The 16,117-nt window shown below is 44.0% G+C and overlaps 3 protein-coding genes across 3 annotated transcripts in view; all 3 read left to right on the top strand.

Annotated features, from left to right (window-relative positions):
* Positions 1-723: 723 nt before the first annotated feature.
* On the top strand, positions 724-3,810 carry LOC118422703 (calcium-dependent protein kinase 16-like). Its single transcript, XM_035830412.1, has 5 exons — positions 724-797; positions 944-1,016; positions 1,754-1,869; positions 2,195-2,353; positions 3,591-3,810. The coding sequence occupies exons 2-5, from the start codon at positions 961-963 to the stop codon at positions 3,698-3,700; spliced, it is 441 nt and encodes a 146-aa protein (XP_035686305.1). The 5' UTR covers positions 724-797; positions 944-960; the 3' UTR covers positions 3,701-3,810.
* A 3,083-nt stretch (positions 3,811-6,893) lies between these two features.
* LOC118424685 lies at positions 6,894-11,886 on the top strand. The gene is made up of 4 exons (XM_035833358.1): positions 6,894-7,105; positions 10,121-10,353; positions 11,204-11,309; positions 11,642-11,886. The coding sequence occupies exons 1-4, from the start codon at positions 6,994-6,996 to the stop codon at positions 11,884-11,886; spliced, it is 696 nt and encodes a 231-aa protein (XP_035689251.1). The 5' UTR covers positions 6,894-6,993.
* Positions 11,887-12,248: 362 nt separating this feature from the next.
* LOC118424617 (transient receptor potential cation channel subfamily A member 1-like) overlaps positions 12,249-16,117 on the top strand; it is a 12,209-nt gene continuing 8,340 nt past the window's right edge. The window contains exons 1-8 of the mRNA XM_035833262.1: positions 12,249-12,363; positions 12,950-13,061; positions 13,382-13,421; positions 13,853-13,895; positions 14,415-14,600; positions 14,904-14,990; positions 15,481-15,563; positions 15,852-16,043. Of these exons, the coding sequence (XP_035689155.1) occupies positions 12,349-12,363; positions 12,950-13,061; positions 13,382-13,421; positions 13,853-13,895; positions 14,415-14,600; positions 14,904-14,990; positions 15,481-15,563; positions 15,852-16,043 (758 nt within the window). The 5' untranslated portion in view covers positions 12,249-12,348. The remainder of the gene's footprint in view (positions 12,364-12,949; positions 13,062-13,381; positions 13,422-13,852; positions 13,896-14,414; positions 14,601-14,903; positions 14,991-15,480; positions 15,564-15,851; positions 16,044-16,117) is intronic.

The raw sequence follows: 16,117 nt of genomic DNA, 5'->3' as shown, positions 1-16,117 counted from the left end.
ATACTAGTAATCTCCAGACAGATCATAAGGGGTTTAGCTGACCAAGGAGTGCTCTGAGCCACCGGTGACTCAGAACACTCCTTTTGGGTAGCCTCCACCAGGCTCCGCGGATTGGTGGTATAATAGTAGAAATTGGACAAATAGAGTCAATAGTACGCTAGGGGAGTCATGGGCAATACTCCTAGGCCAATTAACTCCTACTAGGCTTTTATTCCTAACTTGGCCAAAGTCCCCTATTTCTACTCGGCCAGGCGGGAGTCTGGTAGAGGCTGCATTTTGGCCAGCTAAACTCCTTATGCCACCGGTAGATCTACCTGAAGATTAGGTAGGAAGCCTTCAATGTGTACGTGAACCCTGCGTGCCCCCGATGTGTGCAATCGCATTGATCGGTACCTGTTCTTTATCTCGCATGTTTGTCATGTCTATCAATTGATTGTACAACGACTGTTATCGAAGTTTAACGCGGGTACGGGCTGTTCGGATTCTCACAAGCAATGGGGGAATATTACCGTATTACTCATAATACAGGCAAGCTTTTAATAAAACTTGAGTGCAAAAATTGTGTGCTTGGAACGTTTTATGTGCGCTTCCCTTTAAAATTCAGATAGTTTCATATCTGACGGTTTTGTTGCGAGGTCGCTTCCCGGGTTGCGGGCTAACGTCCATTCATTTTGTAATTTGACCATGGAAACAATTTGAAGAGTTCAGTAGCACATTATAAATAGTCAGACGAAACTCTGATACTCGCCAGTTCTCTGAGAGCCAAGTCAAACTTCACCGAGCGAACATAACGAAAGGTTTGAAATGGAGTCTTACCATGTCTACTTTCTTTGTATTTCTTTTATCTGTCTAGCTTCGTCTTTTCCATATCACCTATCTTTCTCTTAGCCCCCCTCTCTCTTTGCAAGTATTTTATTCTTTAATATGTCTCTTTACACCACAGAATACATCTCTGTCAAGATGATGCTGTTTTTGGCGCTCGTGCTCTCTGTAGCCACAGCTATGCCTGCTCCCAGGTAAGAACTTACAACTTGTATACAGATTTCTCTGATATAAAGAATTAAAGGGAAACTTTATACTGTTATGACAGATACTGATAATGGCCGTGGTGCCTTTTCAAACTTTTGATGCGTCCAAAATTAAAAGTTCACAAAAGAATCGGTCTGCAGTCTTGGAAACAGAGGAGATGCTTACACATCCATGTCATTAAGTTGACTAATTGTTGCCTAAAAATGTTGCCTCAAGTACCCGTTTTTTAGTAGCTGATCATGTCGACCAAAATCGTGTCTGCTACCGTGTGTACATTTGCCACACCTGACAGTGAGGTGGTCTAAAAACAGAGCGGGCATTTTGTGTGATATCGTCGGACCCGACCATGTAGTAGGAACGTTGCAAGGCGAGATTTCTAGAGATTACCAGCAAGTTGAACATACCTCGTAACAATGATTTACTAGAAGTTACCCTTCTTGTATATTCTATCATAGGTATTATGTACGCCATCTTACATCATATATGTATATAAAACTTCTTTAAAAAATCTTTTTATGTACCTAGAATACTGTTGTTTATAAGTGTCTTGTCCTTATACATGTTCAATTCCACTTGTATTGTCTCGGTTTTCGTCAGCAGGGCTAGCCCTTTGTAATAGCCACAGGCTAGTTAGGCAGCCCTGGCTGTTCGTGCTGAACAGCCAAACAAATAACTGAATAAAGAAAGATAAAGAATAGAAGTTACCCAAATCTTTGATATACAGGAAGGGTGAGGAATACTTTGACACCTTGGACACCAACACTGACGGTATCATCACCCTACACGAGGCGGAACATGAGCTCACTGTGGCTTCCATCTTCTCGGCCATGGACGCTGACTGTGAGTTGCCTCTGCCAAAATTTCCTCACAAACTAGGAGGCGCATGATAGATAGTAAAGAGTCGGGCTCATGGAAAATAATCTACTAACAATCACATCTTGACGTGCAAGTTTCACATAAGTTTCACATAAACAATATAACGACAGTCACTGCAAATCATATAGATGACAAAGAGCGCACAACGATAGCTAGTACGTAAATACACATGATCGGACACACGAAGATGGACCCGTAATTTAATAAAATCTGAAAATTAAAGATATTTATTATAAACGAGCTTCTTCAATGTCTGGCTTTTCATACAACCCAATCATGTTTTGTACAGGCGACGGTTTCATCACTCGTGGACAGATCCTTTTCTACTTCCGTGAATTCGTGGAAGCGTTTGATGGGCTGGACCTGAACGGAGACGGTTTCCTGACCGTGCAGGAGGCGGAGACCGCCACAACGATAGGCCGCATCTTCGCTTTCTTCGACACCAACGGTGGGTGGTAGGGTTTTCCTTGTTGGACCAGTCTGGAAAAACCGGACCTGAAAAAAATTCAGTAGACCGGATGTTGGACCGATTAGAAAATGGACAGATTATACCGGCACTACGGCTGCACTTGCTCACATGTTTTGAGGCTTATTGGTCCAAGAAAATCATGAGCAAGAGCGAAGTAGAGGAGATTTGAGAGTCATTTTATCACGTTTCTACGGTCAAACTTGGTCTAACTTAACAGAGGCAGTTGGTGTTGTTTACGTGAAGATAGGATACTCCACCAAACAAACTCCTTTGTAGCGATATGAGTATTGCCCATTCACAAACAATGAGGTCCAGGTTCAGATCCGGACCTGGACCTGATCCTCTGGACCTGGACCGTACCTGTACCTGTACCTGAATTTTCTGTACGGTACCCACCCCTAGCCTAGTACATGTATGCGGTATGGGTATTAATGACAAAACTATATTTTCAAAACAGTTATGCCATTCTAAGCTGCTATATATGTAGTGTCATGAAGGTTAGACATCCTGTCCAATGATATTAGAATACTTGAGACGCTGCAAATGGCATCCAACAATTCTTTTTCAGATCGTATGATTTTGGTTTACAGTCAGAAAGGTCTAGAGAAAATTGGATATGGCGACCATATTCTGGGATGTTGGGAATGCCTTACAGATAGTGTTATGATCGGCGCACCCTTTTCGCAACGATTTGTTATCCTCCTATACTAGAGCTATTAAGCAGCAGATATGGGCTTGGGGATTTGGGGTTGCATGCGTCATGTCGAATGGAGACGTTAAGTCGGCGGCCCAGTATAAAAAGTGTATACTTCGCATTATATTGCATTCAAGTATAACGTTAAGGCCCCCTTTCCACTAGACGGCGATGGCACTGCGCTCTCACTGCGACCTAAATAGGATATGTGTAACCTTCGCTTTCACACAGGGTATATAATAAAAAACGTAAAAGTGTGACCGAGAAGACAACAATACACACAACGTGTAAAAAAAATCGTTTCTTTTCTATAGAATTCGTTGAGCGATCTGTCAAAAACTAGGTCGCAGAGAGAGCGCGGCGAGAGCGCCGTCCTAGTGGAAAGGGGCTATAACTGGTGTGATGGTAGGTATGTACGTATGTTACACTTATGGAATTTTGTACGAATGGCTACTACATGAAAATTACAGTGTGTGAACCGCTATACTCACTGTTTGGCAACGTTGCTGTCCATGCCCACAGCTGACGGTCAGCTGGAGAGGTGGGAGGCGGACAGGTTGATCCAGCTCATCGTGCAGCTGCAGTCCGCCGCTGCCGCACAAGGCACGGCCTGCGCCACCCCTGGCCCCTAAACCCAACACCAACACCAACACAAGGTCGCTTCACTTCGACTGGACACCTACAAATCACCTGCTGATGGGTGGCTATGCCATTATGGCCTGTAATAAATCACTGAAGTATTGGTGGCGTGTTCGATGTGTTCATTTGCTCAAGTTGACTTTGACTTTTAATATTTGGATCCACATTTAGCTTAACAATGTTGTCAGCTATTCTTCTTGTGGTCCTCCACATAAAAATCATCAATACACACATAAGTTATAACGGACGGAAAGATGTTTAAACCAGTTTAAACAAGTTGTTTAAACCAGGCCAAGGTTTCACTTCGCAACATTTTGTCTCATTCAGCCCAGCCAGTTGCAAAGTTATCACACTTTGCGCCATTGACTTATTGAAATGAGTGCCAAGTCTATAAGTACCTATACACACTCAATAATCCTCTTCGCACTGCAAATACGTATAAAAACAACATCACAAAAACATTAGTATAACTCGGTTTCATGATGCTCTTCTCGGACCAGTCGGTTGCTTCAGTCAGAAGTATTTCAAGGAATAGAGCTTTGCCAGGCTAATATTGGGCTTTTATTGGAGGGGAAAAGCAACAGCCGCGCCTTAAAGATATATCATAATCTATATTCAATTGTTTTTTGTATTCCTTGATGTTCTCCATTTTATAAACTTTCTATTTTGTAATTAAGAAATTATGATATTCTTTTGAATTTTAATCCCTATCTGGCCCGCCACAACACGATATTTGAACTCTGTGTTTTGAAAGCCGTGTCAGGAGTCATTCCGTCATGACCTCAGATGACCCTTGTGGTTCTGCTAAATACCTCGCGGGTGCGATTACTTACGGCATGCCGGAGATACCTTCCGCCACTGATCATTACCCTGTGTTTAAATGTCAGGAGATAATGTCACATTATATTATAGCGTAGTTCAGTCGGTGGAAGTAAATGTGTCGAAAATTTTTCTATAGATTGTATATCAATTTACCATATATCAATTATCGCATGTCTATAAGTACTTCTGAGGCTAAGGTCACATTTCCAAACCGGGGCCCGGTCGGGCAGCTTTCGGGGGCGAAAAGAATGATATAAAAGACATCAAAATACGCAATATGTCAAAATAAGATTCATGGCTATGATTTGTGTATATTTCTAAGTATACATTTTAATTTTTCGTTTCTTAAAATATCCCGACCGGGGCCCGGAAATTTTAAAACAAATCACATGATCAAAGTAATTTCAGTATTTTGTCTAGTCTGTGCAACACAAACTATGCTGTCCGGGGCTGTAGCTAGGAGGCCGGCGGGTGTTTGGCGGGCTGCTATAAGCGAGATTTAATCAGGCTAAGTATGGTCGAAAACGCATTTTTTGTGTGTGGGGAAACGGGTGAAAATTTATGCGTGCGCCGATATTATTCCCATGGTCAAATCAACATGACCTAAAGGTACTCATTATTTACGACTCATTTATGACGAATAACGCTGATAACGATAGTTTGATAGTCAATTATACCAAGAAGGTTATATACACATACATGTACTCTATATAACCTCCTTTATAAATGATCCCGGATGCAGGTCATCATACTTGCAAATAGACACCCCCTACTAGAGACGGGAACTACAGAAAGATAAGGGTTCAGTTGATATCAAGGAACAACATCTACAGGACCACGACAAGGGACCACGAGGACTAGCGGTCCAACTACACAGGACTTCAAGTCGATTTTTTCACCGGTGTTTGGTGCAAGTCGTTGACCTCAAGGCAAGTGGAAAGTACGACGCGTTCAATGAGTAACACATCCGTTTAGCTGCTCAACACACCGACTAGTTAACCTGCTCATTGTGCGTGTCGGGCATGCTAGGAAACTCAGTTGTGTACACCGTTGTTTATATCTAAACATCGACTAGGCTATGAAGTAAATGCATAGTCTACTACCACAGCATGCATTTTCCATGTGTTGAGGAGCCACACTACTAGTAGTACGAAGCCAGCAGAATGTCTCAAACACAATGATTTTCACCATGCATGCACATTTCATATGTCGGTGACCGAAAGCGAAACGCATTGCAAGGGAGCTCCGGCGGAATTCTGAAATCTCAACCCTCTGAAAGTGAAAAGCTATTTCCTGCATGTTGAGTGGCATATTTTGCTGGTAGACTACGCTAAATTTAATGAAATTTCTCTCAGTGAAAAAAAAAAAAAAAAAAACACAAGAGTTCTGCTTGATTTTATGAGGGCTGTTATCCCTCATTGCCTCTCCTGTGCCGCTGCTACTGAGCAGTGCAGTTTGCAATTGCCATAAACAGGCAGCTGGTAGTTTCTTACACGATGTAGGATAACGTGCTCAACATAGAATGAATGACCTTGGTGGGTTTCCAGTAGTTTCACAGTAGTACGAACGCGCTCATGTAAAACACATGGCGTAACATGCTGCAGTACCCTAGGTTCCCGCTAGGAGGCCAATTATTGAAATTGACCTTCCTTTTTGTAACCTCTACCCATCCACCAAATATCATGCATAACCATCCACAGCTTCTTGGGTCTTGTCGTCCACAAACGTACAACCGTACCGAAAAAAAAACACACCAGGTAAACCATTTTCGAACTTGACCTCACCTACCAAATATCATGAAGATCCATTCACATCTTCTCCAGTTATGCTGTTGGCAAACACAGACCCACACAACACCGTGGCACAACTGAAAACATAGCCTTGGCGAAGGTAACTAAAAATGTATGTCTCTGTTGGTCTTTTGATATGGGGAATGTGTACAGTCTGTTACGCAAAGACAAAGTTCTCACGGTGAGAAGTGTTTGTCTGGCGCTTGGATCCGATCCAACATCTTTGCCAATAAACATCACAATAAATCAGTGCACTCTAAATGCGCGAAGCTACGCTATTCAGATGACAAAGTTTCTTTAATCAAACTAAGTCTTTTTCTTGGCATTTTGTCAGGTGAACGAGAAACCAGAAATCAAAGGGTTTTTTTTTCTAAAAAAAGAAGCATGCGTGGAACGACCTTTAATAACTACAGTCACAGTGTCAAAAATGAAACCGATCAAATGGAAAAAGAGCCTGGATATATAACGTTATGTACAGTGACATGTCATTGTCTGCCCCGTGGGCGAGGGGTAGATGTAAGACGGTGCAAACCTGTTCATCCAGTCACTTCGGGTCACAGGTCGTGCTGGAGAACGTAGGAATGTACATGGGTGCTGGTACTATGTTCCGTTCAAAAACAAGCGTATAGTTTAGTTTCGTTATAGGATCGGACCACGAATAGAACCCACCTATCATGACATCCAAAGACTCCGACGACGGGAATTTCATGCGGAATTTCGCCCGTAGGTTCAGCGCTGCCGTTCCCAGTTCTGAAGACCAAGGTCACGCGGAGGCGGAAATGCGCGGTGAGTGAAGGTTGAGTCATGTTGTTGTTTAGACCGCCACCATTAATATCGAGACTCCCGGGCCATATGGCTACAGGTTCAGCTCGCAAATGCCCAAACTCGACCGTTATTCTATTCGGAACATGCGAGGTCAACAAATCAGGGATCAGCTAGCAGTAGATCAGGAATCAGCTAGCAGTAGCCCAACTTCAGCAGTTATGTGACATCCTGTTGATTGAGCCCTCCGTGGATTTTATAAGTGTATAGGGCGCTGCAACGTTTTGTCATTTGCCTTCCTCCCAATTACCGGGACCCTGTCAGAAATTGGAATCTTTTCTTTGATTAACTAGACTTCAGATCCGAAACTAACATCCCTATTAAACGACGCGCATGGGTGACACATCGTTTACAGTTTCGGTCGCTTCGCTCCGGTAGACCCTTCCACGCAAGTTACAAGGTCAGCGTTGTACACTGAGCCGAGCACAACATTGACAAACAAACAAACAAACCCAACAATCTTTATCAAATGTTGTTGTTTCTGGTTCCCATGACAAGATCCCAACTGTAAAGCAGCCAGATTATGTGTGAGGATTTAATTTTCCACAAAACAGTCGGATAACTTTTCCCCCATAGTGTCGATAGCAATCAAGCACTTATCGCCAAAAAGCAAATACTCAAGCAACTGTGTCACTGACGAAAAATAGTGGATGCTATCTGAAACGTCTGACCGTTTCAAAATCATATCCAGTTGCTTTTTGGCGTATCTTATTACCTGGATGTCTAACATTCATCGACGTATCAAGCATTTATCATTTTATTACTATCCCCACATAAGACATGATGCAATTCATCACAGCGATTTAAAGTAAGGCTGGAATATCTAATTCAGCAAAGACCCACGTAACCACACCTAGGCTGTTTTTCTTGGTCCCATTTCCTTGTGGGGTTGGATCTGCTTGGTGACTGTCTGAAGATCGCCGATAACACTGACCTACCACTTCCCTGTAATACGTCACCATGCTTTCCGTGTTGTCAGACTCAGTGATGCACAATGACAGTCACGCATCCTCAGTGACCCTCATCAGATCGTTATCTGAAGCTGAATACACCTGGTGTGGTCAAGAATTTTCCCAGAATTGTCATGGACATTACCCGTTTTCTGGGAGGGACGGTGTGTGACGACACACTGACAAGCGACAATTGCGTAAAAGATGGCACCATATACTCTCCAAGCAGAGGTGCACGTGGGTGGGGAAAATCGTGACCTTTTCCTTATATGCCGTATTTTTCGACCAGCCTCCGTTGGTGGGGAGAAAAACCTCTGCTTAGAGAGTAGGCACCATGCGGGGCAGTCTTTTTAGATTCAGCGTTCCCGATTCCACTAGGGCGGCAACCGTTGAGCGATTGCTGAGTAGTATGAACACTCACCGATCGGCAATCCCCTGTACATCGCTATAAACTTTATAAAGCCCCAGACATACCCCTGTCACGTTGTCGACGATCTTCGGGCGTACTTCGCGATCGCTGGAAGGACTGTCGATTTAAAATCGACAGAGGGTCGTCCGTATTTTTCGCCTGAAAACCGTCCCTGTCACATTAAGCGAGGCTCGGGCGATCGCCTAAGAATACATTTATGATAATAAGCCTCCCATGACATTGTGCCACCTCTCGCACGCAGACGAGGTAAGACAAAACGTTCCTCACAAAAAAGGAAATAGTTCAATCAATTTTGATGCCTTAGTCGTGAGGCAGAATAGAAATGATCTCGGGAAAGGAATAGTGTGATAAACCCAGCCTGCATACTACCACAGGAGCCACAATGTCAGAATTACTTGGAAAGTCAAAGTTTATATTTGCAAACAAAAGGGAGTCAGGCGACACTTGTCCGACCAACGGGCGTACGTCATCCGATTTGCGACCGATGGTCAATAAATCGGTCTCATAGAGCGGCTTCTACAGTGACGCAGAATTAAGGTGCTATGTTATCTTACTGTTTGACCACACCAAGGAGCTGTCTTGTCTCTACTCCTTTGTTGCGCACAAACAAACAAACAAACCACGCCTAGAAGACACACACACAAAACACACCTGTGCCCATGTCCTGGACGGTGCTACTATCTTCTGGTGCCTACTCATCTGTGTTCCTTGAATGTAATGTGTTGTTTATACCTGTAGAATAATGAGTTGAATGATTGAATGCATGTGGTTCCTCAGTATTACTAGACTGCATCTATGGTACACGTGGTTGGAGGCCTGTAGTTCTAACTGGTAGGTGATGTGTATGTGCATGTGTATGCGTATGTGTATGCGTATGCGTATGTGTATGTGTATGTGCATGTGCATGTGCATGTGCATGTGCATGTGCATGTGTATGTGTATGTGTATGTGTATGTGTATGTGTATGTGTAAGTGTATGTGTATGTGTATGTGTATGTGTATGTGTATGTGTATGTGTATGTGTATGTGTATGTGTATGTGTAAGTGTAAGTGTAAGTGTAAGTGTAAGTGTATGTGTATGTGTATGTGTATGTGTATGTGTATGTGTATGTGTATGTGTATGTGTATGTGTATCACGGTGTACCGCAATTGTATCCGCTGCCACGTGGTAACAAATCCCCAGATCTCCTTTTCCCCCATAGGACATCACATTTATGAACGTTGTAAAACACAGGCAGTTGTCCCTGTGTGTGCTAACTCAGTGTGTGTGTGTGTGTGTGTGTGTGTGTGCGTGTGTGTGTGTTTCTGTCTCTCTCCGTGTGTGTGTGTGTTCTAGTGTGTGTGTGTGTGTGTTTGTGTGTGTGTATGTATGTATGTGTACGTGTGTGTGTGTGTCTGTCTGTGTGTGTGTGTGTGTGTGTGTGTGTGTGTGTGTGTATGTGTGTGTGTGTGTGTGTGTGTGTGTGTGTGTGTGTGTGTGTGTGTGTGTTGTGGGGCAGATAGGCAACACCTTCCGGCGCCGGATAATGTACTGTGCTTTTCTAAAAAGGAAGATGATGAGGTGCTACATATTGTATTTTGTGTATGTTGCACTTGCAGAAGACCCGTCCCTGACCCCCACCAGACTCCAGATGCGGCGTGTGAGTGAGCCTGTCCTGCTAGGAGGCCGGCGGGGTGACGGGGCTCGGGTAGGGCAGGATCAGGGGCGCGCAGACGTTGGAGACTCACACCGCCGGGAGACGGGAGAGTCGCTGAAGCGTGGCTCGGCCTACATCTACGAGAACAGGCCCGGCGCGTTTGCCAGACAGACCAGCCGTGACTCCGTGTTAAAGGTTCGAAAGTCTTTACATTTGTCTAAAATAAACAGAGACACAGGTTTTAATGCAAAAGTTAGGTGTGACAGGTCGTTTAGTGTAATATAACTAGCTGCTGCCGCGCCGCGTGGCTGCGAAGCTGGTGTGTTACGCCGAAGGGCGATTATACCGGCTATATAGATACAGATACAAATAATGCATATTTGACGATACTATATTTGATAAAAACAAACATAATATATGCATTAAAGAAACAAACTTTGGTCTAAATCACTTTGTCAGCGGCTTGCATGTCCAAATAAAACATAAGTAAACTTTTATAACACTAATTGTAGACCAACATATGGAAGAGTAGATTAATTCCTCAAGCTACTTTTATTCAGTCTGTCGGTCAGAGTAGTTCCAAACTTGAACTATGCGGCTCCAGATGTCTTACTGAGGGACGACTGTAGTGTGCTAGATGTCAGTAGCTCGAGGAATGAATCTACTCTTCTATGCCCTTATTGTAGACCAAATTGCTTCTACCAGCCAATAACTACATGAAAAGTCTAGGAATCACAATGTTTCTCAAGCGTAAACAGAGTGCATTCTCGATGTGCGTATGACATACAGCCTAAGTGTATCTTGTACTAGACCTTTGTTATCAACAAGTAGACTGACATAACATTTTGGCTTTGTCTAACTTTATACACTGTTTTGTTTAATATTGTAAAGCCGTAAAACCTACATATACTAACGTTAGTACTCGGTTACAATATTTGATTAATCTTGCTATATATTGTACGCTTTACCTTGCATTGTACCCGTTGCAATTGTTGTGCAATAAACTTTGACTGACTTTGACTTCACTATCCCCTGGTGTTGACAGGTGGAGATTGACCCTTTTGACCTGGTTGATGGATCGAGCACCATCCACGAGGCCGCCACCAGGAACGACGTGCCTTCTCTCGTTAAACTTCTTGAGGGTGGACACGGTATGAACTGTACTTTTACACTTATACCCACATACCAAATATTGCGAGAAGATGTCGACCATAATGTTAGCTTAGTACCTTCAATTAGTTAAATTGTATCTTGTTGTCCCTGCATATGTCTGTTATGTCTGTTATAACTAGTGTACCTAGCCCGTCGAGGCATGCATGTACAATAAAGGTCTTTCATTCATTCATTCATTAATACGATATTCAGGTGATCTAGAGTTATGCTGGTTTCGCACACAAACATACAAACGCTGCCGAAATATAACCTTCTTGGCGAAGGTAACAATGGTTCAAACATGTTACTTTCCTTTCCATGCGTGACATAGACATCAACGATAAGGACTGGGCCGGCCGGAGTGCGGTGTTCCTGGCGGTGAGGAGCCACAGCTACGGCGCGCTGGAGCTGCTACTGCGGCACGGCGCTGACACGGCCGGCGTGGTCGCACACTCGGACGACGCGGCCCTGCACTACGCCGTGAAGGGGGGAGATGTCAGAATCGTCAACGTGAGTTCAGCAAATACAGTGCTGATAGTAACAATAGCACCTGAGCTCAAACTTTCTTACACATGAGGGCCTTTCTTAAGGCCTATGTCACTTTCCAAAACGGGGCCCGGCCAGGCTGTTTGCGGAAACGGAAAATAGAAATGTATACGTAAAAATATACAAAAATAATGCCCAAGACTATTTTCCGTACCTTACGTCTTGTGAAGTTAAGTGTCTTTTATATCGCAATTTTCGTTCCCAAAAGCTGCCCGGTCGGGCCCCGGTTTGGAAATGTAACGTTAACGTAGGCCTTACCAGGGCCCTCAGTACTGTACAAGAGAAAAAAATCATATACACTTACAATTACGTACGATTTGAGCTTCTCATGAATAAATAAAGGTTACATTTTTTCAAACAACTAAACTTGCTTTTCATATCTGATTATCGCTCCAGAGTCTACTGACCCTCGATCAGAACTGTGACGTCAACGTCCGGGGAAACGGAGACCTGACGCCGCTACACCTGGCTGTCAACAACAACGACACGGAAATGGTCAAGGTGTTGGTAAGTCTTGCACCTTGCGTAGCCAATGGTGTTGCAGAGCGTTCATAACATGGCATGCCCTGCGAAACACGTGTGAAAAATGTAACCGCAGCCTTACTGACATCGCATATCGGTACCGTAGCCTCTACCAGGCTCCACAGGTCGATGGAAAAATGAGAAATTGGAGCTAGATGGCCAAGGGGTACAGTTTGCCAGGCCGGGCAACACTCCTAGGCCAATCAACTCCTGCGAGGCTTTTATTCTTAACTTGGCCAAAATCCCCTTATTCGGCCAGGCGGGAGTCTGGTAGAGACTAGCCTATCGGAGCAGGATACGAGATAACAAACAGCTCTACGTCAGTAGTGGCAAGATATTGGACATTGCAGAACAAGTGACATTTCCAAACCTGACAGAAAACCTTACAAAACTACAGGATATCAATTCAAATAGCTCATTGTGCTTTCATAATAAACTACAGTTCGCTACGAATAAAACCTGCACCAGGGGTTCATTTCATGTCTCCCTTAGGAATTCAGTGTTGTGTTATGTCATGTTATGATTGAAACAACAGTAAACCTAATACCTATATACTCTATTTGTACTCCAGGTCCAGAACAACGCGGACGTCAACGCCATAGACTCCACCAACGTGACGCCCATCGCGCTGGCCACGTCCAGATGTTCACCCGAGCTCATGTTCCACCTGCTCAGCCCTCGGGGTAAGCAGTGCTGGTCTACTTTCAAATAATCTCGTCGCGTTTAGGTCTCATTGATGTATTATTCCGAGTGGGTACCAAAAAATAAACGGCTTTATGAACGCATGTTTTAGCAGTGAGAAAATCCCTTTAGCCAGCCGAACTGATCTCAATGGTTAGATTGGTGAAAGAAATAAGCAAGTTAAGTTTCTGTTTCAATATCAAATTTGTGACAGCTAATCCTTAGTCTTGTGACCACATTACTGTCCCTCATATTTGCATTACTTAGATTATAATGCATACCCAACTGCTTGTAAATGTCATCTCTTGATCTTGTCCTGCAGCTTCTGGTGCTTTCTGTGTTCGGACTGGGCAACGGAGCAAGTACGTGGTTCAAACTAGTATGAATTTCGGATATAGGATAATTCGTTTTACACACCCAGCAGGTACTTACATTGCTTAAGTTTCGATGTCTCTCAGACACCTTCGTCAGAGCTCCTAACTGGAGTTCTGCTTCTCACCGCTATATATAGCCGATGTAGGTGGCGCTTTCGCGGTGAGAAAACAATCCCAAACGTGACTAAGCTTGTATCCCCCTCGTCCCTGTTGAATTTATGAATTTCGATTAGTATTCTTATCGATCATTTCATGAATAGTATATTAAGCTGGTGACATATGTATTGTTAGCTGTTGCTTGGGAGGCAGTGCAAGTAAGATGGGACAAGATGGAAGTGAAAGTGTATGCTGAATAAACAGTAATGTTATCTTAGCCGTCGAGTGTGTCAATGTCACATTTATCCTTTTTTCCAATCCAGCGGTGGGCTCAGAGTTCGAGGAAACGCAGGCGAGACAACAAAAGTAAGTTCGTTTGGGACACATTCAACTTAGTGAAGAAGCATTACGTCTAGTGTGACATCTAAGTCATATAAAATTCCGCGAGTTTCCGTTTGATAGCAGACAGTAGCACAACCATACAATAATCTTCAGAACCTTGCCACATCCCTATGTTACGATATTGTATTCGGAGATGTGTTTCGCTTTCCTATAAAATAAAACCGTCTCCTTGCATGTTATTCACATTACTTTCCGCTTGCTCTGAAGAATTTGCTTTTTTCTGTTCGATAGATAAATTCAACTACATTCTGGGAGGCGATAACCCTTACTGTGTGCAAATAGGCAAATATATCCAAGAATGTTTATACCCTAGAACCAATAGTGTAAATGACATGCTTGATCCAATATGCTGCCTTATTCGTATCTATAAATATTCATATATATCTGTTTAGTTGTACTGTAAGACTGTAAGTTGTTGTTATAGACCTTACGAAAGTCGCTGTACTTTTGTCGTGACAATAAAGATTTCTATGTTCCTTTCAGGACAATCTAAATAACCAGGACGAGATGCAGCGCACCCCGTTGATGCTGGCGGCGCTGTTCGGTGACAGTGACTCCCTGCGGCTGCTGCTGAGCACCGGTGCAGACGTGCGGAGGGCGGACTGTGACGGCAGGACCGTCCTGCACCACGGCGTGGGACACTCCAGAGTGTTGGACATTCTACTCCAGGTAATGCCGGGTTCACTAGTCTCCAAGCAGACCCTACGGTGCCTTAGAGGTAGTATCAAAGCTGGCCAAGAAGTATAGCCGGATCCGGTGCCCGTTTGACTCCCTTTGGCATACTATCTTTTAGGCACCGTAGGGTCTGCTTGGAGACTAGGGTTCACACGTGCGTACATATTCAATGCAACGGACATTCTGCATAACGTTTGTGAGTCAATCCAAGATAGGTCCGTATAGAATTCACGTCTTATTATTCAGAGTCCAGAATCGTTACGTCTAAAATGTTTGTTTTGTTTTGTCTACTATTAGAATAAGAAAGCCAAGCGCTTATTGGAGAAGAAGGATGGAGCCGGATGTACACCACTGCATCACGCGGCTCAGGGTGGGTTCGACAAGGTATGTCATGGTGACAACTTATCAGTGCTGCCAGCCGCAACCAAATCAGACCCATCCTACTACGCATGGACATCCAACGGCGAAACCGCCTGTCTGGATGTATACTGCTTTCTCAACCATCACCCTTAGGTCCTGACCGCCCTGCTTATAAATTGAGCTTACCCTTATATATGCGAGAACCCTATTGAAAACTGAAAGGCCTATTCTCTGATTGGCTGACAGCAGGTTTGTGGCGACGCCCACAGGAACTAAGGGTGACGTTTGAGAAAGCAGTGTACACCCAGACAGGCGGTTTCGCCGTTGGATGTCCCTGCGTAGGAGGATGATCAGGCCGTGAAAGTAGCTTTCATTCGATCAATTCTGGCCTAGTAAATTGCATAGCGTCAGGAACATGGGGTTTTAAGGATAAAGTTTGAACAGCGCATAGTCTTACCATGATAACCCGACAAGTTGTAAACGCATTACTCATATTTCTGTGTCAATCCCACAGAACGTCAGGTCATTGCTAGCAGCTGGCGCAGACCGCAACTCCAGGAACAACAACGGGGAAACCGCACTTCATGAGGCAGCCAGGTACTAGGAAAACTTCCTTAAAGTTCCACAGCGCGGAACAACATGTAACATTTTTCCCCTGTGCTGAGTCTATTAGTGTACGAAAGGCATTTGACTAGTGAGCAATTCTAAAACTGAAACTGAGAGAATCCCTTTTGCGCACGTTGAACATTGCAATTTTGTCAGAAACAATGAAATAAAGTTTGGAAAGGAAAGGAAAAGAAAGTCGTGTGAAAGTCTTATGAATGGATTGTCTTGTGTATAGGAATTATAGTATCTGTTACATCTTTATTCGTCCAAATCTGTCAGACACGGACGCCTGAACGTCATAAAGACGCTGCTGCGCGGGAGTGGACGTGAGGGGAAGCCGGGAGACTCCATCAAGGTCCGGCTGGTGAACACCGCCAACTCACGGGGCATGCGACCGCTGCACCTGGCGTCCAAGTACGGTCATCCAGAGGTCGTGCGGTACCTGCTGGACAACCACGCCGCCATAACACAGTCAGTAGCTCTAAATTAACTAATTTGCATCAACACATGCCAAAAAAGCAGTTACTCAAGCAACTGGATATGAT

Source organism: Branchiostoma floridae, chromosome 1 (assembly GCF_000003815.2).
Source record: "Branchiostoma floridae strain S238N-H82 chromosome 1, Bfl_VNyyK, whole genome shotgun sequence".
Taxonomy (NCBI): domain Eukaryota; kingdom Metazoa; phylum Chordata; class Leptocardii; order Amphioxiformes; family Branchiostomatidae; genus Branchiostoma; species Branchiostoma floridae.
This window is presented reverse-complemented; position numbering and strand designations above follow the sequence as displayed.